The 22,934-nt window shown below is 41.9% G+C and overlaps 1 protein-coding gene across 4 annotated transcripts in view; it reads right to left on the reverse strand.

Annotated features, from left to right (window-relative positions):
* Nucleotides 1–20,535, reverse strand: part of FOCAD (focadhesin) — a 119,673-nt gene extending 99,138 nt beyond the window's left edge. Inside the window, exons 1-7 of one of the 4 annotated variants that reach the window (XM_063319934.1) lie at nt 20,149–20,535; nt 18,766–19,129; nt 11,708–11,807; nt 11,202–11,278; nt 8,746–8,820; nt 6,995–7,149; nt 4,002–4,106 (exon numbers count right to left, since the gene is read on the reverse strand). In XM_063319934.1, the coding sequence (XP_063176004.1) occupies nt 4,002–4,106; nt 6,995–7,149; nt 8,746–8,820; nt 11,202–11,258 (392 nt within the window). In that variant the 5' untranslated portion in view covers nt 11,259–11,278; nt 11,708–11,807; nt 18,766–19,129; nt 20,149–20,535. Of the gene's footprint in view, nt 1–4,001; nt 4,107–6,994; nt 7,150–8,745; nt 8,821–11,201; nt 11,279–11,707; nt 11,808–18,765; nt 19,130–20,143 lie in introns of all 4 variants that reach the window. The other 3 variants (XM_063319935.1, XM_063319933.1, XM_063319936.1) reach the window with 3 other exon arrangements.
* Between the last annotated feature and the right edge of the window lie 2,399 nt (nt 20,536–22,934).

Consider the following 22,934-nt stretch of genomic DNA (forward strand, 5'->3'; position numbering starts at 1 on the left):
CCAAGGAAATTGCAAGTATCTACTTCAATATAAGACAACAGTCAAATATGACAATATGACCCGCTGAACTCTGTGGCTCAGGTCACAGCACATAACTGCAGTGTCCTTACATGCTACAAAACAATTTTACTAAGAATTCTGAGATACCTGAAGAGAAAATAAGTTTTGGTCAACTGATTCTCTTCAAAAGCTTCAAACTACATTGGATCTTAAGATGTGATTATGTAGGAAATTTCCTCTGACTGACAAAGCATGGAAGGATACTCACAAAGCAAAAAGCATAGTCAATATGCTTTTAGGCATCAAGAAATAGCTTTTATTTATTGACAGACACTTAATTGCAGTGCTCAGTGTATCAGCCTAGAAGCTGCTGGTCTAAATCAAGAGAATATTTAGAATATAACTTGTCAGCAAGAAGGTTAAACCAGATACAGGCAATTTCTATTCAGGTATGAAGACAACTGCACCTTTAAGAAAACAGCAGAAATCCACAGGAAAGCAATAAAGTCAGATAAAGAAAAATGTTGCTAAGTTATCTCCATATACAGACACATTAGAGCTCATACACTACCAAGACTCAGAAGTATAACCACAAATCTACCTTCAAAATCTACTGGCCACGAACATGGCAAATAACGCTAATTTATTGTCATAATACATAAATATGAGGAAGTAAACATTATTAGTAAGCAGACCTAAATAGTGGAAATAATTACAAAATCAATAATAAAGCTGAAAAGCTGCATATGGTGCCTGAGCAATAAAATCAAGGAAAATCACCAGCCATATGGGCTAACAGAACTAAATGCACTTAACAAGGCTATTGTACCTAAAGAGAGAAGGAAATTTAGCAACGGAACCTGATATCTTATATCTAGCACCTCTTTAATGGAGCTTAAAAGAGTGGCAATTTAACATATTGTATTTAAATCTTTATAAAAGAATAATCAGTGGCTTTCAGCCTACTCTGTTAAAAAAAAAAGCCAAGTTAAATTTGGAGGTGATCTCGTGCTAAGATAATGAGACGATATACACATCCAGGAAGAAGAATTAAAAATAAAGTAGCTGGACAAGCTCTTCAGGAGCAGATATTTAGCTTTCCGTCTGGATTAACTAACAGCTTTTAAGCTACTGCTGTCTTAGTATTTAGAAAAAAATCACTTGAACAAATAGGGAAAAGAAAAGCAAAAATATAACAAACTCCACTTCCAAACCCCTCGGCACCACGAAAGCTTATAGTTTTGCACACTTACTGATCCATGTTCTAACAAATAGAAGATTCGATGAGATTCTGTTTGGAATTGCCAAAAATCACTCTGGAAAGCAGGATAAGTACCATTGCCTAGTGGGTATAGGGGGAAAAAAAGGGGAGGGAGGGGGAGCGTCACAGTAGATTTCAGTCTCAGTGCTGTTTACAGCCTATGACTAGGATAATTCCAGGAGTTGAGGTGCCATCTTACGTCAGTGTAACATTTTTTCTCACATCCACCCAGTCAGAAACTCCTGGTTATAAACTTAGCTCACCACCCACCAAGAACCAGGCTCTGCACTCTTGGTAACCTTTCCTCTTCACCTACCAAAAATCTGGGAAGTCCGGCAGGTCCCTGCTGACTGGAAGCTAGAAAATGTTATTGCAATCTACAAGAAGGACAGGAAGGAAGACCCAGGGAACTACAGACCTGTTAATCTAACCTCAGTTCCTAGAAAAATTATGGAGAAGATTATACAGGGTACTATTGAAAGACACTTGAAGAATAATGCAATCATCAGGTTTTTTGGGGGGTTGGGGTTTTTTTGGTTGTTGGGGGCTTTTTTGGTTGGTTGGTTTTTGTTGTTGTTGGCTTGTTGGGTTTTTTGGGGGGTTTTTTGTTGTTGTTGTTGGTTTTGTTTGGTTGTTTGGGTTTTGGGGTTTTTTTTGTTTGGTTGGTTGGGTTTTTTTTGTTTTGTTTTTTTTTACACTATCTTCTTCTGCCCGGTGTGTTACTGTTCAGGCAAATAATTTGAAGACACAGTGACTTTCAGAAAGCTGCCTAATGTGATGCACTACCTGAAGCATGTTCAGAAAACAGATACTAAGATCACAAAGGATGCATGTATTACAGGTCTGGCTTTCATACTTGGGGCTAGGAACCTGGCATTTCCCACATTCATTTCTCTAAAATTTGTTAGCTTACATACATGGTGTTCATACGTCCACCTTCCTTCATTCTGTAAACATTTTACTGAAGTTACAGAGTCTTTTACAAAGACTAAAAAGCCTACGATTATTACCTATTTCAACTCTCCAAGATGACAGTATGCAAGAGGCAAAAACTTGTTGCATGTCTAGCACTTGAATCCAGCAAGATCATGGGCAGGATCATTTATTAGGCAGCAAGCTATAAATACTGTTCACATATGATGCCGGGACCTTGAAAGTGCCTAGCCCCATACAGAGATACAGAATTATAGCAGCTGCTGATTTCAATACCTTTGTCATATTTTAAGAATTAATTACCTTTCCTAGTTAGTAAACTATGTCTCCAGTCATCTAAGGACTGCTGTGTCAGTGAAATCAGTGCAACCTGCGTAAAGTCAGCACATGTGACACATCAAGTCTAAAATTAAAATGGCTTACTATCCAGAAAAAAGCAAGCCTTTCATGACAGATTGTGTGTTCTGAAACTAATGTAACTGCACTGAACTGGATGATGAAAGAAATCAGCTAAGCTCCATAGTGAACAGTGATTAATAATGAAACACCACAATGTGCAGCCCAAAAAAGCTCCATTTGATAATACTATTAGTGGTGGGAAAAATGAGGTGTGTAGATGCAATTTATCATCAACACTAACTTAAGAATTTCTAACACAGCAGTGTAAAACGCACATCTTTATATGACATTACAGTGCCACTATCTTAAATTATTGCTGGTGGGTTCAGGATAAAGCAAAATGTGCAACCAGACACAGTATCTATCCACCTGAAAAATATATAAATCTTATGTGAGGGGCAACAATAAAACAAAAATTAATTTTAACTTCTAGGTCATCTCAACCTTTTTGTTACATCTCTGAACAGAAGAGAGCGCCAATCTGATTTAGAGCACAAATTCAGTGACAGATTGATTTTTCTGTATGAGGAAACAACGTCTGCAGTCAACATACTCTTCTGCGTATACAGCTGTGACCCTGGCCCTTTCAGAAAGACAGAATGGCACTTTATTCCATCAAATATGCATTTTTAAAGCATTTTTCTACCTGCTGTGAATTTGGATTTCAGAAAGTCGGCAGCTCTCCAGAACTTTAAGACAATAAAAGCCATGCATGGTGAATCATTAAGAATAATGTAAAATAATAGTTCATTTAAGAAGTGAATAGCTTCCAGCAAAAATGTATAGCCAAAGTTCTGTACATGCAGGTCATAACGCACCTGCACTGAGAATCCTGACAAGTGCTCCTCAAAAACCCCTCTTCCCTGCCCTCCCAACTCAATTCAGCTTGAGCTTCGGTTACTGGAGAGCTATATTAATACGCATAGGAAACAGACATCTTTATGCCAAACGGGAGATAATAATCCTCTGGGAATTGTCAGTTTTAGTCCACAGTGAGACCAACTTGCAGACTTGTACTGTCTCTGCTACAGCTGGTTATAACTTAATAACAAAAAGTGCAGATCATCCCACATGTGCATCTGAAAGTCACAAAACTTTTTTCACACATCCTTAAAAAAACACAGTATTTGTTTTAGTATTTATCCACCATTGGAATACTAGTTATTTAAAAAAAAAAAAAAAACAAACACACCCACAAACCAGTGGTACTTAGCTTACGGAAACAATTCCAGAATTCAGTGATATATGAGGCAGTTTTCTACCAACTTAATAAGGTAAAAGGAACATTTCCCACTTTCTGTAGGAACAGAGGTAATCCCTTCTGTATTTTCCAAGGTCAATTTGCTTACAGAAAGTGGAGAATCCAGCTCAGTAGATGTCATGAACGTTTTTCTGATGTGAAACTAACCTGATTCCATACAGATTCCAAACAGCCTCATCTCCATCTTTTTCCAGTTGAACAGCTTGAATTTGTAGTAATTTACAAATGGTTTTTACTAAACCGTGCACATTTCTGTTGAGAAAAAGAAATACATTACTGTCACATATGGCATTACATGAGTTGATTCTTCCACAAGAGGAGGAACCCAGGAAAAGAACTGACACTTAAGAAGCCTTGGGTTCTCTGTAAGGACCTCCTCATACCCGCCTACACAATTTTGGGCAAGTTGCACGTCCACATGTCTTTGTTTACCTCTTCACATAATGAGAAGCAGAGAGAATAATTAACGTACCAATTAAAACTTCCAGCGGTTTGCTTCTACCATATCTTACAAGGACATTTGCTATACCCAGCTTAATTGAAACTCATCCTTTTAGTACATTAAAACCCAAAAATTACCTCTTCTCTAAATGCAAGTATATAGGTAAACATCCAGCATGGTACACAATTTCAACCATGCCACTGTCTAGCAAGAGAAAGCAAGAGAAATCACATTGTCAGAAAATACACTTGAGACATATAGTTTGTGCTGACTTTTGGTCTCAGGAGCCAAGGACTACATCAAATAGATACATACAGCTATTTTATCTCCCTCCTGCTATGTTGTTTAATTTACCACTCAGGAAAATTCAAGAAACAACAGTATTTCTGGAATTTTCATAGTATTTCCCATATTCTCCTGAAGCAACATTAATGAAATTAACAAAGTCCATCACAAAGCAGGACGTGGTGGGGGGACCACTCTGTTGATGAGCAGATAGTGTGAACCACATAACAATTCAACTCAGTTAGGTACCGGATGTTCACCTCTGAAAAGCAAAATGTCTTTTCTAATGTGCAGAATTTGATACACCTGACAAAACCCACTAGGTGCACTAAGACCCTGCTAAATTCATTGTAACGGAAGAGAAGCAAGAACGCAACATGAGTAATCTTTGCCAATAAAACATTCAGTTAACTCCATTCAGCGCTGAAATGCACTCAGCAGTCACAAGCACCTTTCTGCTTGCTGCAATGGGTTCTAATTTCATATTTACTTTATTTCAGAGATACTGTGCACACAGCAGCGCAAAGACACAGAGCAAATCTGGATGAAAATTTGGCAGGGAAAAGGATGAGGAACAGGCAGGCTACAATTCTAAATGAGTTAAGAAAAAAAAAAAACGTACCAGCACTGAAATGAACCAGTCTGAAACTGTCAGTTTAAACACCTCCTGAGGCTACAGATATTTTAAACCCACAGACTTCTCTGGTTAGACTACACAAACCCTGCTTTTCCATCCTCAATGGATGTGGTTTGAATCATGGCAGCTCGCGGCAGGGGGAAGAAGCCAAAAATACATAAAAGGTTCCTGGATAATTTGCCAGCACTTACTATAGCAATGAGTCATATGTGTTGATTTCACACACGGAAAAAATCTAAGAATGGTGTAGAAATGGGGCAGATGCAAGCCTTTCAATACATAACTCTGATTTTGTGTTTAAGGTTAAGTCAATCCTAAATATCCCATTTTACACATTTTATTTTCTGAAGTACAAAATTGTATTAACATTTCATTTACTTATAAACTGCTGTTACTGTAAGAAACACTTAGCTAAATGGGAATTTCACATTTCTTAGTCCGCAAGCCACAGCTCATGAAACTTTCACCTTACCCCACAGGACTCAGATTCTCATAGTTCAAGTACAGGTGCTTTTACATCTTTGATAACAATGAAGATTCTTCCCTTAATACCAAACTGAACTAGTAAAATTTTGTCATTTGGAGGACCGTGGTTTCCAGAAATTATTGATATTATAAAAAAAGAAATATATATATTTACAAAACCTTTCCTAGGGATCCATAACTACCTACTGTAAACTCAGCACAGAATCTGTATAATCACAGTAAGATTCTAGCTGTAATCAAGCAAGTCACATGGAAAGAAACAGTCTTTTTTTAAATACCTGATTTCTTAAGCATTTCACTAGTTTACTCAGACCTAAACTGATCTTTGGCTCAGACTGACCATGAGAAACCTCAGCCTAGAACCAGTTATGTGAAGGTTAGAAGGAATGAAAAACACATCTTGAATAGCATGGTTCTTGCATCCTCTACACTGAGCTCAACAGGATAATACATCAGAGGTGTAGCATGAATTACCTGCCTTGGCTAAAAACAATTCTAGCATTCTCTAGGAAGAGAATAAGAAAGCTTAGTGCAGAAATCCAGTTAACTGCCAAAAATCACAGGAGAGACAGATAACCCAAGGAACTTTATAAAGTTGATAGAATTGAAAGGAAACATCTTTTTAATCATCACTTCACTTCCCATTTGTAAATGTCAGGCACAGTGTCTTTTTGCCCCCCGATAACTTCATTCCCTCAGTATGCTGCACAGGCAGTCTAGCTCAAAAAACCATTGTGAGATCCAAGCACTGTATTTACAAAATTTTGTAAGAGGAAGTAGCTGCAGGGTTAGGTAAAGTGATTTCTTCCTCAGCAGACAGGGAAACAAAACGCAGCATTCCTAATCCCCACCCACAGCTTCATGGTGAACTCTATTTGAGCAACTAGTAATTTGGATAGACTGATTAGGGAGTTATTTCCCTTCCCCATTGTGGAAACCGCTGTCAGTTTCTTCCCCCTTCCCCATGATACGGGCAACAAAAGTAGGCAGTGCATTGATTTCTGAGGTTTCACAGTTGAAAGTTCAGATTATTAGTCTAAACTGCTATTAATTTCAGCTCACATGCACGGGATACTCTGAGTTCTGAAGTCAGACCCACACTGTCACACTGCCAAGATGAAAGCAACAGCCTTCAGCAGAGTAGCAGGGCAATGTCATTCCTTAATGCCACAGCTTATTTGAAGATACTGTCATTTACAGAACCTCTCCTCTTCCCCTGTATTTACAAGGGAAAAGCAGTGACTGATAACCAGCTGACAAAAAGTACAAAATCAGGCAACCAAACACTACCTTGCTGAGGGAATTAGGTTGAGAGCTCCATGAAGAACATAGTCGAACTCAGCGTGTTTCTCTGCAACAAGTGCTACCAATCCCTCGGAGCAGGCCGTTCGCAAGGCAACATTCTCACTGCAGCACTTCTCCCAAAGCAAGTTCAGAGCAGGAGTCTGAAATCAAAAGCATGAGAGAAAAGCAATGAGAAGGCTGACACTGATTTCTCTTCATTCATCTCAAACACACTTTTAAATGAAAAACTGCTCAAGAGCTTCTCTTGAAGACTTACAGAGAGGAAGCTGGGGTACAGATTCTACAGTGAAGAAAGGACTTTCCCAGGACAGCTCCCACTTTCCTGCCCACTACTGCCTATGCCCTCAGTAGGGACAGGAGTCTGAGAAAAGAGTAAGGCAGACAAATTTTTAAGCTGTGCCTATACAGGTAGGCTAGCATCAATTTCACTTTCCTTAAAATGATCAAGATGTAATTGGAGACAACTCAGGAACTGCTATGCCAAGCTATGCCTACAGCAAGTGTAGTGCAGACAGCTAGAGGCAGGCATAAAAAGGGCTACTGAGAGGTAAGTAAGTCATCTTTCCTCACCATGTCAAGTCCTCAGTTCTCTCCATTTGCTAGTAAGCACAAAGATTTGGCAGTATCCATCAAAACTGCTGCTTGTTTTCATGCTAAATTTGCATTCACAAGTTAGTTTGCTGACTTTGTAGCTTCCAAATGGGAAAACAAGGAACATTTTTAACACTTCAAAATGCTCTTGAATAAAAAGGGAGCCTGTAATGTCTAAGCAGCACAATCTTCTGCTTCTTACATTTTAGAAGATGTTGCTGTATTTCAGTTTAATACCTTCAAGGGGTGGGAAATGAGAAGAGTCAGCTTGTAGCTCAAAACAGAACGTCATTTGAGAACACGATTATGATCAAGACTGTTGGAGGAGCTTCTGTAGAGAATGTGCACACCTCCAACATTCCCTCACATCAAAACTCAGCACTTGTCAGGTTTGGGTTTGCTAGTTTGGGTTGGTGTGGGTTTTGGGGTTTTTTTGTGGTTTTTTTTGTTGTTGTTGTTTTTGTTTTTTTTTTTTAAGACTTCAGATTAGGAGGAAAAAATCCACAAATCATTTTCTGCTGATTTTTGTACAAGTCAGCTTTTGGTGAGAAAAAAAATGGATGAGCAAATCCTAACAAACACCTCTGCTACATTGCTGTGACACTTGCAAATCCAAGTATTTCATGTGCCTCTCAGGTAAAAAGACAGACCTGCACTTTAGCAAACTCGACTCAACTAAAAGGCTAAGTATGCCTTTGCAACATGCTCCCTTTCTCAAAGAAATGTGAGCTTTACTTAGCTAATATGAAATATAACACCAATACAGGTATGTGAGATGCCATACTTTTAAAATTTTCTACAGTGATGTAAAAGGCTTTCCTACTCAAGTGACAATGTCACCATATGGCACTTCACTTACAGTAACATAAATAAACTCAAATAAAATTCTCTTAAACTGAGCATAGATAAATGTTGGCATTCTGAAGGATTAAGACGTCTGCCATTAAGACTTCTGATGGAAGTAAAACTGCTCTTCTGATCCCAGAGATTTACCATTTCTACCTGTACGTCCAGACACATATTGCTAACTACCTTACTTAACTTCCAAGACTTATTAACATTACACAATGGGGAACGGGAAACCATAAAAAAACATAAGCACATACGAATGGGAGAGGAGACAGAAATGAAAGAATGCTACAGACCTGATGAGATGCCTGTCTGATCTTCCCTGAAGAAACATTTTCTTTCAGTATCGCAGCAATCAGATGACCCACTGCCTAAAAGAGAAAAAGAAATAAAAAACCACATTCAGATCAAATGTTACTTTTCTCTTGTCCATTAGGAAGAATTTACATTGCTGCTGTATATGATCATTTTATTGTGACTTGAAATCTTAAACTTACTGGTGTGGAAGCTGAATATGTTTTAGGGCCAAAAATCTCCGTAATGATGGCATACTACTTTTTACTCCTATCCTGAGGCAGAAGAGAAACAAACTTCCATAGGGCTCCTCCCACTGATCCAAAGGTCTCTTTGTACATCTTATAATCTCTTATAAGATTAGAATCGGGTACCTACTCAGGCATTGCAGACATTTTAATGCATCAACTGTAATAGACATTTATAGTTCCACTGCTGTACAGATCTCAGTGTACTTAACAGAACCGCTGATTATTACATCCTGTACTATATGGGCCAGTGGAAGCAAGAGAAGCAGTGGAACTCAGCAAATCTAAGCAACTTGCCCAAATTTTTGCATTGCAAGTTTTACCAAACGCTGGTGACAAACATACTATCATACCTTAAGCCCTTTACATAGGGTTAGCATACACCCCCTAGCATACCCACTGCCAGAAATGTTTCATTTCCTGTACACAAAGCATTTGAAGTTAACGGTACTCCTCATAAAGCTATTCTGTGGCAGAGATGATGAATAAGACTTAAATTTTCGAGGTCCTCCAAAAAAATGCTTCAGTTCTAAAGAGTGAGGGCTTCAGTTCTAAAGAACATGAGATGCTAATTAAGCATCTCATTCTATTTTAATAGAAAGAATGTCAAATTTCCTCAAACTGCCTTTAAAAATACAAATGTGGACTGAAACACTGAAACATGCAATGCACTTACCAAGTGAATCTTCTATTATTTTTTCTTTTTCTTTTCTTTATAAGGAATTTCAGAAAAAAATACTTTCATTAGACTGGAAAAGGGGCTTATCAATAGAAAGTGGATTTTGCAGTAAGCTATATAGGAAAGTCAAAACTGTATATTAGCCCACTGCATTGCAAGCACTTCATTGATTAGAAAAACTTTTTGACCTACAAAACTATGCTTAAGTTCCTCACACTGCTGATACTTCACTGTGTAGGTTACGTGGTCTGCAGAGCAGATGCCTTGGTTGGTCCCAGAAAGAGAAGATACCTGTCACGAAGTTGAATCCTGGCCTGACAATGGTTTGAATATTACAGCATGCTTTCCAGGGGTCACAGAATATAAGTGGAAACCAGCAAAACAACCAAAGCACATCACAAAAACCCACCAAAACACAGCAGTAACATTCAATGATGTGCAGCTGTAGTGATGAGCCAAGACATTTCAGCCATAGTTGTACCATGGGGACATTCTTCCACACTGAAGAAAACCCAACCGGTCCTGCAGTACAGACACTGCTAGACCTTAAATGAACTCTTGCTGCGAGAGCAGCATGCTGGCCGCCCCGACAAACTCTAGCTTTCAGGGACATGATTTCCTCTCCTAAATGTCAAGTTGATTGCAAGGGGACTTCTGTGTCTCTCTTTCAAACTTAATTACTGTTAACTAATGTAGACTGAGCTAAACTGAAAAGACAACAGAGACACCAGGTTGCACAGACTGCATTCACAACAATTTACTCCATCAAACAAATCGCTACATATTTAATCCTGAATTCAAAAAAGGAAGAGGAATAAACTGTGGGAGTTAGCAACGATGTTACCAGTTGAAGAGATACATTTTTAACACTGAAGTGAGAGATGGCCAAAGCAAGGAAGATGTATTTTTTTTTTTAAACAGCCTATTACTTTCTTCCTTCCTGTCCATTAAAAATAGTATGATAAATTTTATGCACATAAGAAAGTTTCAGGTGAAAACGATCAGGAGCCAATGCACAGATCTGAAAATAAAGCGGTTTGGTCTGCTGATCACAGTGGATCTATAAACAGTTATTGTTTAATGACAGAAGTCTGCAGTAGTTCTTCAGCTCTTATCAAACAGGAAGAAAACAGATCAGTCCTAAAGACAGTTCTATAAAGCACTGTCAAGCACTTTGAGCCCACTTATGACATCTGGTAACGCATGGCATCTCTCGAGACCACAGGATCACTAAAAGCCATTTGGGCCTACTTAAACTTTCCAGTCATGGGAAGTTTCCAATTTTCCTGCAGAGACATTACAGCGATGAGCAATTATGTCCAATGTTTGGGTTACACAGAGAGGGCAATTAGCATTTGCGAGCAACTTAAGAATACCCTACTTCTATGGGGTTTTGTTTTCGAGAAGAAAAAAAAAAAAAACCCCAACCCAAAAAAGTCTTCCCTATCACCTTTTTATAGTCAGCCATCAGGCCTTGGAACAAAGGTTTCCACAGACAATTCAATTTGTTTAATGCTTTTAAAAAAATTACCTGTGACTGAATAACTGCATTAGGAAATTCAAACCGCTTCTTGATGTCATCCAACATTTTGTCTCTGTCATATGACACTGCAAGTGAGATTAAAAAAAAATATACTTAGGACTAGGAAAGAAAGCATGCTATTTGCCAAAAAAACCAACACACTAGATTTATGTTGTACTTAACACCTGATGTTAACATTAAAGCATTTTGTTCCCCCTCCTAAGTCTACCATATCACCTTGCTTTAAGAGCTTAAAGCCGAGAAACACTACATACTCACTGGTCTTGCACAAAGAATGCGTGATCAACATTTCTTAAAGCTGAAGCAAATATACAGTTCCCTGTGGCACAGCATAAATGTACTCTGAGAGCATTTCAAGTGTATCTCAACTTGAAAATGGGACAGCTCAAGGGGAGTGTTCACAGTTTCCAAAACACGATTTAAAATGCAAAATTCTCCATATTTTTTTCAATTATTTCATGCAAAAACAGAAGTAACACAAACAAAAGACCCACCTGTGCAACGTAAATAATGGTAGTTAGGGGCTGGAATATTTGCCAAAAAATCCGTTGTCTATAAGTTGGAATATGCAGGCACCCACAAACATACAGGAACCTAAACCAGAAAGAAATCGGAACTCAGCTTACCTTGTCGCACACCAGTGAAACTGATGGCTAACAGCAAATACTCAAACATTTCAGTTTACTGTAAACACACCTCCTGTCACTTGGGATGGCTTCCTTTAAAAAAATTAAAAACTTAGCACTTTGCAATGAGCCCTGAGAAAACACATACATGCACAGGACTCCAACTTCAAGTCATGCTATCAGTGTGATGCATTCAGAATCTTGCCACTTATTTTCAAAAAGACAGAATTAAACCCGGGAGACATGCAAATGCAGCATGTGGCATAACAAATTCCATTCACAGCAGGAAAACTTAAAATGAATAGTTACCACCTCAATGAATATAAATTCCTGGCAGTTAAATAGCAAAATATTCCCATATAGTTATGAATTACATTTCTGAAAGTTTAGAAGAAAAAAAATTCCAACTGTTAACTGCAGTCAGAATGATGTCAGTGTAGGTTTGCATTGTTTCAGAAAAGATTTAATTGCATTTTGAGACAATAAGTGTCCATATAATAAATGAACACATTAAACTAGAGTTGACATCTTTCTTTCTTTAAAAAAGAAATGTGATCTCTACAGCAAACAATTCCAGATGTACCTAAATCTGTTGAGCATGTCTAATAACTCCAGTGGATCTAGATGCATTCAACCTATTTGTATACACCTACAGAGTCACAAGGAACAAACCCTTCCAGTTCTACCTAACAAGCGGTAAAATGATAGAAGGTTCCTTCCTGTGTAGTTTTGACACACACACACACACCAGAATTATATGCTATCTGCCACCAGGTAGTTTTTATTATTCATATTAAAAGCAGAAACTACAGCAGAGAATCATTAGTAAAGTACACACTTTCAATAGAAGCACAAATCAACTATTCTAGGCAGACCAGAAGTCTATTGCCCCCCCCATCAGAAACAATTCCTCCATTTCAATCAATCTGCACTAAACTTCTAGAAGATGTTTACAATGCAGCAGCTATATCAATGCAATTTAACTACTTTAAATACCATCTAAACAGTCTTCATCATTCACCCTCAGCAAAGGCACTTGTGTGTGCGTAAGGAAATTTACACACACTTGTGTGTGTCTGGAAATTTAAGGGAATCATTGGATAATTAAGGCTGGCAGAGACCTAAGGATGCCCCTAGTTCAACCTCCTGTTCCAAGGAAGTTCAGACATGGGATCAGACCAGGTTGCTCAGGGCTTTGGCCAATCAGGGCTTGAAAACATCCAAGAACAGAGAGGGCACCACCTTACTGAGCTGTCCTGATTTAGAAAAGCTTTCTCTTCATCACTAGCCTGAGCTTTTTTTGCCACAGACTGCGGTAAAGGGCCTGTTTGTCTTCTTCATCCCCCCTCCCATCGGTGCCAGGGCTGCTGTTGGGTACCCCCAAAGTTGTCCCTCCTCCCAGATGAACTGGCCCCAGTCCCACAGCCTCTCCTCACAGGGCAAGGACTCCAGCCCCACTGTCTCAGTGGTCTCTCATGAATTCATTCCTTCTGGTCAGTGTCTCTTGTGTTCTAGGGGATCCAAAACTGGACATGTTGATATGAGGTCTAATGAGTGCTGAGAGGAAGGGGATAAAACCCACCCTAACCTGGCTCCCCAGGCTGTGTGCTGCTTACGCTGTCTGGTGCACTGCCTGCCAGGGCCCACGGCCACCTCCATAGAACTGCTCCCCAGCCAGCCCATCCCCAGCCTGTACTGTAAGGGCTGGGGCAAGAGAGGATTTTTGTCATTGTTGAAATTCCTGAGGTTCCCATCAGCTATTCCTCTAGTCTGTCCAGAGAGCAGCCCTGCCAGTGGGCAAACAACCTATCTTTGACACAAGAACACTGGGGGAGACACTGGTGAAAGCCTTGCTCAAGTTAAGGTAAGTGATATCTACCCCTCTCCCTTTGTCTACAAATCCATTTAATTTATCCTTTTGAAAAGGCAATCAGGTGGGTCAGGCATAATTTTTCCTTGGTAAATCCATACCCATGTTTACTTTTCCCAATAAGAACCACTGTATCAAGAGTTTAGGTTGGAACAAAGATCTCCACAGGTCACCTAGTCCAATCCCCTCATCAAAACGGGTCTGATTAGATCAGCTTGCTCTATGCCACATCCAGCCAACCCCATGCTGGATGTCTCCTTGGGCAACTTGTTCTAATATTCAACAACCTTTGTGGTAAAAAAAAACCCCAAAAAACAAAAAAAAAACAAAAAACAAAAAACAAAACCCAAACTTCTTCCTAATACCTAATAGGAATTTTGATTTGTATATAATACGTTTTTATTTGTATGTAGCCTGCTTGTGCCTGTTGCCTCTCATCCTATTGCTGTGCACCTCTAAGAATAGTCTGGTTCCATCTTTCCTGAATTCTCCCACCAAGTACTTGCAAGCAGCAATAACGTTTCTCCTCTGCCTTCCCGTCTCCAAGCTGAACAGACACAGCTCTCTTAGGCTCCCCTTGTACATTTCCGGCTCCAGACCCCTGACCATCTTGGTGACCCTTACTGGGCTTGCACCAGTGTCCTACTGGGAAGCCCAAATTCTGGGTGCAGCACTCCAGATGCTCTCTCACAGGTGCCACACAGAGGGGAACAATCATGGTCACAGACATCCCATTCTCACTAACGCAGCCCAAGATGCAGCTGACCTTTCTTGCTGCCACATTGCACTGCTGACTCACATTCGTCTCGGTGTCTATTAGAACGCCCTGACAGGTCCTTTTCTGTAGAGCTGATTTGTAGATAGTCAGCCCCTGCCTGTGTTGGTGCATGCGGTTATTTAATTCCAGATGCAAGGCCTTATACTGCTCCATGCTGAATTGCAAGAGATTCCCATCGGTCCATTTCGCCCAGCTGTCCAGGTCCGCTCCCTAAGAGCACCCTATTTACTAGTGCTTTGAATGCTCTCTGGAATTTGGCATCAGACACAAATTTGCTGAGTGCACTCCACCTCGTCATCCATGTCATTAATGAAAGCACTATGAAGCATTGGACACACTACTGATGTCTGTGGGACACCATTACTTGCCAGTCTGATAGACTTTGCCCCACTGATCACCACTCTTTGAGCCCAACCACCCAGCCAGTTTTCCAATGACTATACTGTGCATTTACCCAGGCCATATTTCACCAATTTGATGACAGGGGGACAATGGAAAATTTTGTCAAAGGTCTTGGTAAAATATACAACATCCACTGCCCCCCTCTTGCTCACAGCACACGTAACCTCATTGTAGGAAGCAATGTTGGTCAGGCAGACATGATTTGCCCTTGGTAAATCCACGCCAATGGCTCCTAATCACACCCTGTTCTTCTTGCATTTAAAAATGTCTTCTACAAGGATGTATTCCCCAACCTTCCCAGGGACTGAAGTGATAGTGACTGTCCTGTAGTCGACCGGATCCTCCTCCTCCACGTGCCCAGAAACATGCTCCAAGAGGATCCACTCCGTGATCTTCCCACAGACAGAAGTGAGGTTGACATGCTTGTACTCCGCGCTGACCTTTATGCCTTTTCTGAAAATGGGTCAACATTTGCCTTTCTATAGTCATTGCAGATCTCCATGACTTTGTGCAAATTAACAGAGAACAACCTCGCTAGGGCATCAGCCAGCTCTCTTAGCACCACAAAAACGTTATACTTTTCTTTGTTCAACATTTTACTATTAACATAACAGTAGAACCTCCTCTTGATATCCCTTTCAAGTTTAAATTCACACGGAGCTCTGGCTTTACTAACACCATGTCTGTATGCCCAAGCAATACTTCTAAATGGTGCCTCTGCAGACTGCTCCTCCTTCCGCCTCCTATATGCTGACAACTTTGCACTGGAGCACACGGTTTAGTCTCTCAATACATCTAGTTGCTTTCATGAATACTGGAATGGTCTTTACTTGCACCTTATGCTGTACGTATAGCTCTGCCACCTTCCCTGAGCTCTTTCACCCTTCAAAGCTACCTCTCATAGGGTTCTACCAAAGCATCCCCTGAATAAGTTAAAGTCTGCTCTCCTCAAGTTCAGGGTCTATACTCTGCTGCTGGCCTTCCTCATCCCACTCCTTCTGGGCTCTAGCCATTTACAACCAAAGCTACCACAAGGAAATAAAATCTCACTGCAGAAGGAGGGAGAAAGCTGCATCCTCAGTTGAACAGATACTTGCATCGTTTCTGATCTGATCTTTAGAACTAGGAACCTGATGGATCAAAAATAAAGATGTCACCCTGCACATTGCCACAAAGCTTAGATAGCAATGCAATTGCAAAACATCGCAAAAAAAATGCAGAAATCCGTTGCATCCAACTCTAATGGCATTTTTTGAGCAGCACATTAAAAAAACACATTGTATTGGAAACCTGACAAGCTAGAAATCCAACGCCATCACCCTCATCTACAAAAAGAACTTCAAGCATCACAATGACATCATCATTCAACAAAGCATTTCTGTCCATACTAAAAGAGTATTAAGCCTATTTGCCTATTATTACGTGTGTAATACTAAAAAGGGTTCTCCTTCTTTATAAATTACATAAAAGAATTAGAAGCTATAAAATACAGGTAGGCTAAAACATTTAATGCTCAAGTATTGTGAAGAGAAAAAAGAGAATAAAGCTTACTTTTAATAAATTGTTTTATTACCTATTTTTCACAGGGATTTTGCATGTGTACAAAGAGCAGAAAGCTTTATTATCTCAAATACAGAGTTAACAGGATATGTCTTTGTAACTAGTCTGTTGAATGCTATTGTTTCACATTAGTAAAATACAAACATCAAATGCTATTTTGTAGTTCCCCTAATCTATGCATATGATTTCATAGTTATTAATCTGTGAAAAAATAAGTCTGTTTTCTCACTACGGATTATTTGGAACACCTAAGTTTCTCTCTGCTGACTTCGCAACCCTGAAGAAACAGATCATGAAAGATGATTACTGGCAATGTTGTCAGAGTACCATTACCATTTCACCCTTCTGAGAAAAGACAAAAAAGTTCACAGACAACGTTTAGCAGATTTAAAAAAAAAAAAACCACCAAAAGGAAAACTTTAAAGAAGTGGTATCCAGTCAAAGGGTAGTCGCTACTGTTCTTTGAAAGTTTTGAAGAGATATATTTCCACATAACGTTCATGTTGGTATCTGGAGGTCAACCCAACTTAGCAGTTCAAGACTTCAGTCAGAAAATGGTTAGGAATTGCTAAATGCGTTCTTGAGATGGGTACGCCTCCCTATGATGCTATGTGTTCATTTATATCACACTCCTCAAAGCATCATTTCCAGTCTTCCCAATAGCAAATAAACTCCACGGAAACATCATACAATCATTTGTGCAATCTGAGAGAGATGATATAATGAGACAAAGACAGTAAGAAGAACATGTTTTGGAGAAGCACAGCTGCTGTTGGTAGTAACTGCAGAGCCAAAAGATAGCCAAAATCATTGCAGAAAATTCCAAGTATGTCTTAAAACAGAACCTCAGAACTACCTAAAACTGCAGTTAGTAACAGAAAACAAACACCCTTTTCTTAACCCAGCGTCTTGCTTTTTGGCACTTAAGACATGGAACCTATTAAGAATAGGTCAAGACTTAGACACTGTGAAAAGAAAGAAATAAAACAAAAAGGTCAGGGTTTCCCCCCTAGCTACTTTAATTTGGAGACCACTTTCTATTATTTAAAAAAAAAAAAATAAATACCTGAACAACTGCTTTCTCACCTTTACGAACAATGGTCACTGCCGACTCTTATCAGTCTGCCAATCCCCTTCTGTAAATAAGTATAAGCATCACTATTTCTTGTAGTCCCTTTCTCTCCTTCCTCGGAATGGCACAGTTTCCGCACAATAATCCCAAGAATTGGAAGAGCAACAGCAGTAGTGTTTCCTATTTTTTACTGTCTTTTACCACAAAAACAAGGAGGGCCAGGCTCATGAGAGCTGGCAAGGGGGTCCTACAGCCTATCAACAACAGCCTTGAAAAATACTGACAAGCTTTATCCCAGCTTACAACATTTGGGACAGCATTCTGTCTCAAAAAAACCCACTTATCAGGCTCTTCTTTAACACTAAAAATTTAGAGCACTGTATAATTTATTTCCATGTTGCAACTGACAGAGATCACTAGCGTTTAACAAAACACAGCCCTTGCAAAGGAGGCGGCACCACCCTGAAACAAATCCATCCATACCCAAAGCAAGCTCCACATGAGCGGCTCTTTCTCATTTCTTTGCCTCCAGAAATAAAAAAATAATACAGGCATGCTGTGAAAGTGAATAATTAATCTTGCAGATTCTTACAGTAGTCCTCTCCTAACATACTACAAAGGACCCTCTCAAAATAGCTGGTCTTAGCAGACTGCCTACTTAACATCCCAAAACTTATCCCATGCACCTTAGCAGCCTACCTTGTTAAGCTGTAACTAATTCCATCTCACTTCTCCTAACATCTTTTTTCAGTTGTTTGTCCTAAGCCGTAGTTTTCGTATTCTCATTGCTGAAGAGGCACTCTACACCATCAACCACACAGATGAAAAAAAAAACCACTCAACCCAAACAAATCGCCAACACACATGCGCACATGCAAATATTAATTTTAAAAAGACAAGGTATAAGAAAGGGATCCTTGCTTGTTTTCCCAACATAATTAATGTGAATGGTAACCGCCTATGGTGGGCTGAGCTTGGCTGGCTGCCAGGTGCCCACCAAAGCCGCTCTATCACTCCCCCTCCTCAACTGGACAGGGAAGAAAATATAATGAAAGGCTCGTGGGTTGAGATAAGAAAAGGCACTCAGCAATTACCATCATGGGCAAAACAGACTTGACTTGGGGAAATTAATTGAATTTATTGCCAATCAAATCAGAGTAGGATAATGAGAAATAAGAAGAAATCTAAAATCACCTTCCCCCCGACCCCTCCCCCCCATTCCTCCTGGCATCAACTTCACTCACTCCAAACTTCTCTAACTCTTCACCATGAGCAGAGCACAGGGACAGGGAACGAGGGTTGTGGTCACGCACTTCCCCTGCTTCAGGAGGACCATGGGGTCCCTCCCATGGGAGACTGTCCTTCCCACAGGCTCCAGTTCTTCACAAACTGCTCCAGCATTGGTCCTTTACACAGGGTGCAGTCCTTCAGGAACAGACTGCTCCAGCGTGGGTCCTTCACGGGGTCAGAAGTCCTTCCAGAAAACCTGCTCCAATGTGGACTCCTCTACACAGGTCTTTCCAGGGGCTTGCTCCAGCATGGGCTCTCCACAGGGTCACAGCCTCTTTCAGGCACATCCACCTGCTCTGGCATGGGGTCCTCCACAGGCTGCAAGGGGACACCCTGCTTCATCATGGTGTTCACCCCAGCCTGCAGGGGAATCTTTGCTCTGGACCACCTCCTCCCCCTCCTTCTTCACTGACCTGGGTGACTGCAGAGCTCTTTCTCTCACATATTCTCACTCCTCTCCCCCAGGTGTTGCTGCACAGCAGTTTTACCCTTTCCTAAATATGTTATCACAGAGGTGCCACCACCATCACTGATGGGCTCAGCCTTGGCCAGCAGCAGGTCTGTCTCAGAGCTGCTGGCATTGGCTCTTTCGGACACAGGAGAAGGTTCTGGCATCTTCTCACGGTAGCCACCACTATAGCTCACACACTACCAAAACCGTGCCATGCAAACCCAATACAGCATCCTAATGCTAAGAAGGACAAGCATCACTAATGCAACAGAACCAGAGAGGGGTCATCATGGTATTACACCTTCACATCTGGTCCATACCATTTACCGAAAGTAATTATGACACGGTAAGCTAAGCTAAATATTAGAAATTGATCGCTGGGAGCCGTGAGATCACATTTCCCATATTTATTGTGTTTTGCTCACTGCCAAGAACACCTGCAAACACTCCCACGGCTTCTGTGTCACACCACACGCACAGCGCTTCGCGACTCCTCAAAATAACTCAGTTTAAATAGAATAAATAAATTTAAAAAAAACCCAAAACCAAAAAACAAACACAACAGCGTATCAGCACCAGGCGTTGTTACTTCGCTGCTGGCCGGTGCCCCCGCGGCGGTGCCATCCCCCGCAGGCCTCGCCGGGGCCGCCCGCCCCGCTGCGCCCACGGCGCCTCCCAGCACAGTACGGACAGACGCCGGCGGCCCCGAGGGACGGACGGACGGACAGACCTCGCCCACCGCTCCCCGGCCGCCACCCGGACCCCGCGCCAGGCGCGGCCTTGCATCCTGCGCCCTCCGCCTCAGCGCTGGCGGCGGCCCCGACGGCAGGCGGACCCATACGGCCAGTACTAGCCGCCTCCCGCCGCTCCGCGCCCCTCACCTCACCTGCCTCACCACACCGAGCGCCCCGGCCGGCTCCAGCAGCACCTCCCACTCGCTCCCCGCCAGAAGACGGACGCGGACGCCGGCGTCAGGCGCGGCCGCCCCCAGCGGCGAAGGCGCCTGCGCGGCGGACGGCACATGCGCAGCGGCTGCCGGGCGGCGGTGGAGCGGGTGGGACTGAGGGAGCGGGGGGTGATGGCAGGTGAACCCTGTCCGCGGTCACGTAAATCCGTCGGCTTTTTTAAGGGCTGCCACCATGGCAGGACGGGTCTGAGCCGCTAGGGCGCTTCCCCGTGCTGTGGCTGTGTGATGGCAGTATGGCTGCCCGTGGCTCCTCGCTGCCTGGGCCCGCCGTGCCTCACCCAGCCCAGCCGAGCCCCGCCGGGGCTGCCGGCTGTTCCTCGTCGCAGGGTTTGGCCGGGTTCCATGTGCTTTTCCGCCTGGCCCCTTGGGCCCAGGCTTTTCCGCAGGATGCGGGGCATGAATTAGTCTGGTAGTGGTGGGCTGGGCTCGGGCTCTTCCTTGGAGCCAAGCTGAAATGCAGACTGAAATCCAAAGACTTAAAAACAGAAGCAACATAGCTTGTGTTGAAACAGAAAAGGCAACGTGTTCAAGTGATTGGTTTGAAAAGGGCTAGATTATTCTGTAATGTAACTGAAGGGTGCGAACTGCAGATTGGTTTGAGATGAAAGTAGTAAAATGCTGGCAGATGTGAGACAAGTAAATGTAGGCAAGTCCTTCAAAATTTTTTTTAGCGGTTTCTTAGTTTTAAAAGGCTGGAGAATTGCTTAGTTTCTTAATGTTTTGGTTCCAAGTTCACCAGGTAAAGCCATAGGCGGTTTATGGCATACAAAGGGGGTCCCTGCTTCCATTGAATTGGTGGGAAAGCACATACTGACACTTCAAGAGCCAGAAAATAAATAAATTGTTATCAATACAGGCTAGGCGATGATGTGATAGAGAGCAGCCTTGCAGAAAAGGACTTGGGGGTACTGGTGGATGAAAAGCTGGACATGAGCCAACAATGTGCACTCAGCCCAGAAGGGCAATTGCATCCTGGGCTGCAGCAAAAGAAGCATGGCCAGCAGATCCAGAGAGGTGATTCTCCCCCTCTACTCTGCTCTGGTGAGACCCCACCTGGAGTACTGTGTCCAGCTCGAGCCCTCAGCACAGGAAGGACATGGACCTGTTGGAGGGGGTCCAAAGGAGTGCCACAAGGGTGATCAGAGTGTTACCAAAGACAGGCCTCTGCTTTGTTTGTAACCGTATGCTAACTAAAATGTTGTTTGTTTCCTACTAACCTTCTTACTGTGTGAGAAAATGGCTAGTTACTAAGCTGATTTACAGATAGTGATAATGAGGAGCTAATCACAAGGATGGGATAACAAAAAGTAGTTAATCACTTCAAGATTCTTTTATGCATCAAGTATGTACTCCTCTATCAATTAGGACAGAGCTGTGGCTACTTCAAGGAACATTCTTATCATCCTCAAGAAGTTGGCAAACTTACAGTAAACTTTTACTGTCCTGAGGTGACTCAATGCCTTAAAAGGATAATGTGAGGAAGGGTCTCCTTACCCAAACGACCACCGGGACAGTCACGCTTGCACAGAAGTGTTTTGCCAATGCAGCAAAATTTGATATGCATGTGCAAAAAGACTATTTGGTCGTCTTAATGAATATGTCAGTCTAGGTGGAGTTATGTGTTAGGTAGATGGAATTATGAGAGTATTTTGTGTATAAATAATGGGTGAATATCCCCGGTAAGGTGTGCTAGATTGTGTGTTTTTCCCCTAGCACCCGACATTGAATAAAGCAGATCTCCTCTCTAAACTACTTCTGGTTTTGAGAGCTTTTATTTCAGGTAACAAGAGGGCTGGAGCACCTCTCCTATGAGGACAGGCTGAGAGAGTTGGGGTTCTTCAGCCTGGAGAAGAGAAGGCATTATAGCGGCCTTCCAGTACCTGAAGGGGGCCTACAGGAAGGCTGGGGAGGGGCTGTTTGCAAGGGCACGTAGCGATAGGATGAGGGGCAATGGCTTTAAACTAGAGCAGGTAGGTCTAAATTAGACATTAGGAAGAAGTTCTTTACTGTGAGGGTGGTGAGACGCTGGAACAGGTTGCCCAGAGAGGTGGTGGAGGCCCCATCCCTGGAGACATTCAAGGCCAGGCTGGATGAGGCTCTGAGCAACCTGATCTAGTTGAAAAAGTCCCTGCTTACTGCAGGGGGTTGGACTAGGTTGACCTTTAAAGGTCCCTTCCAACCCAACACATTCTGTGATTCTATGAAAAAGCCCAAAAGTGACTCAGAGAACAAAAGTGTATTCTCTCGAGCTGCCTATATGTGTACATGCAAAGTGAGGAGCACTCAGGTCCCTGCTTGTTTTCTCCACAGTAGCTTTTTGCAAATAGCACGTATAAGTGTTGGTGATGTGGCTTTCGGCTCCCTACACTGAGATGGGCTGAGATGGGCTCACAAACCCACTTGCTGCTGGAGCTGCAGTATCCCAAGATGAGCTAAAAGGACCTGGAGGACCTTTCACAGTGGTATATTTCATTCTATCTCTAAGTGACCATAGGCAATGGCATGAATCAAAATGCAGCATTCAGTCTCCTCTTCCCATTCCACCTTTTCTGCTTCGTCTAAGAGCATCTCACTATCGATAGGTTGATTCATTATTGACATGCTATGTGATACTTCGGGTCTCATATTCTCCATTTAGTTATTGAGACATGGTAGGAAAAGCTCTCTGAAGTGCCTTGGGCCTGATTTATGCTTCTTGGTAGCCT

This window comes from Chroicocephalus ridibundus, chromosome Z (assembly GCF_963924245.1).
Source record: "Chroicocephalus ridibundus chromosome Z, bChrRid1.1, whole genome shotgun sequence".
Lineage (NCBI taxonomy): Eukaryota > Metazoa > Chordata > Aves > Charadriiformes > Laridae > Chroicocephalus > Chroicocephalus ridibundus.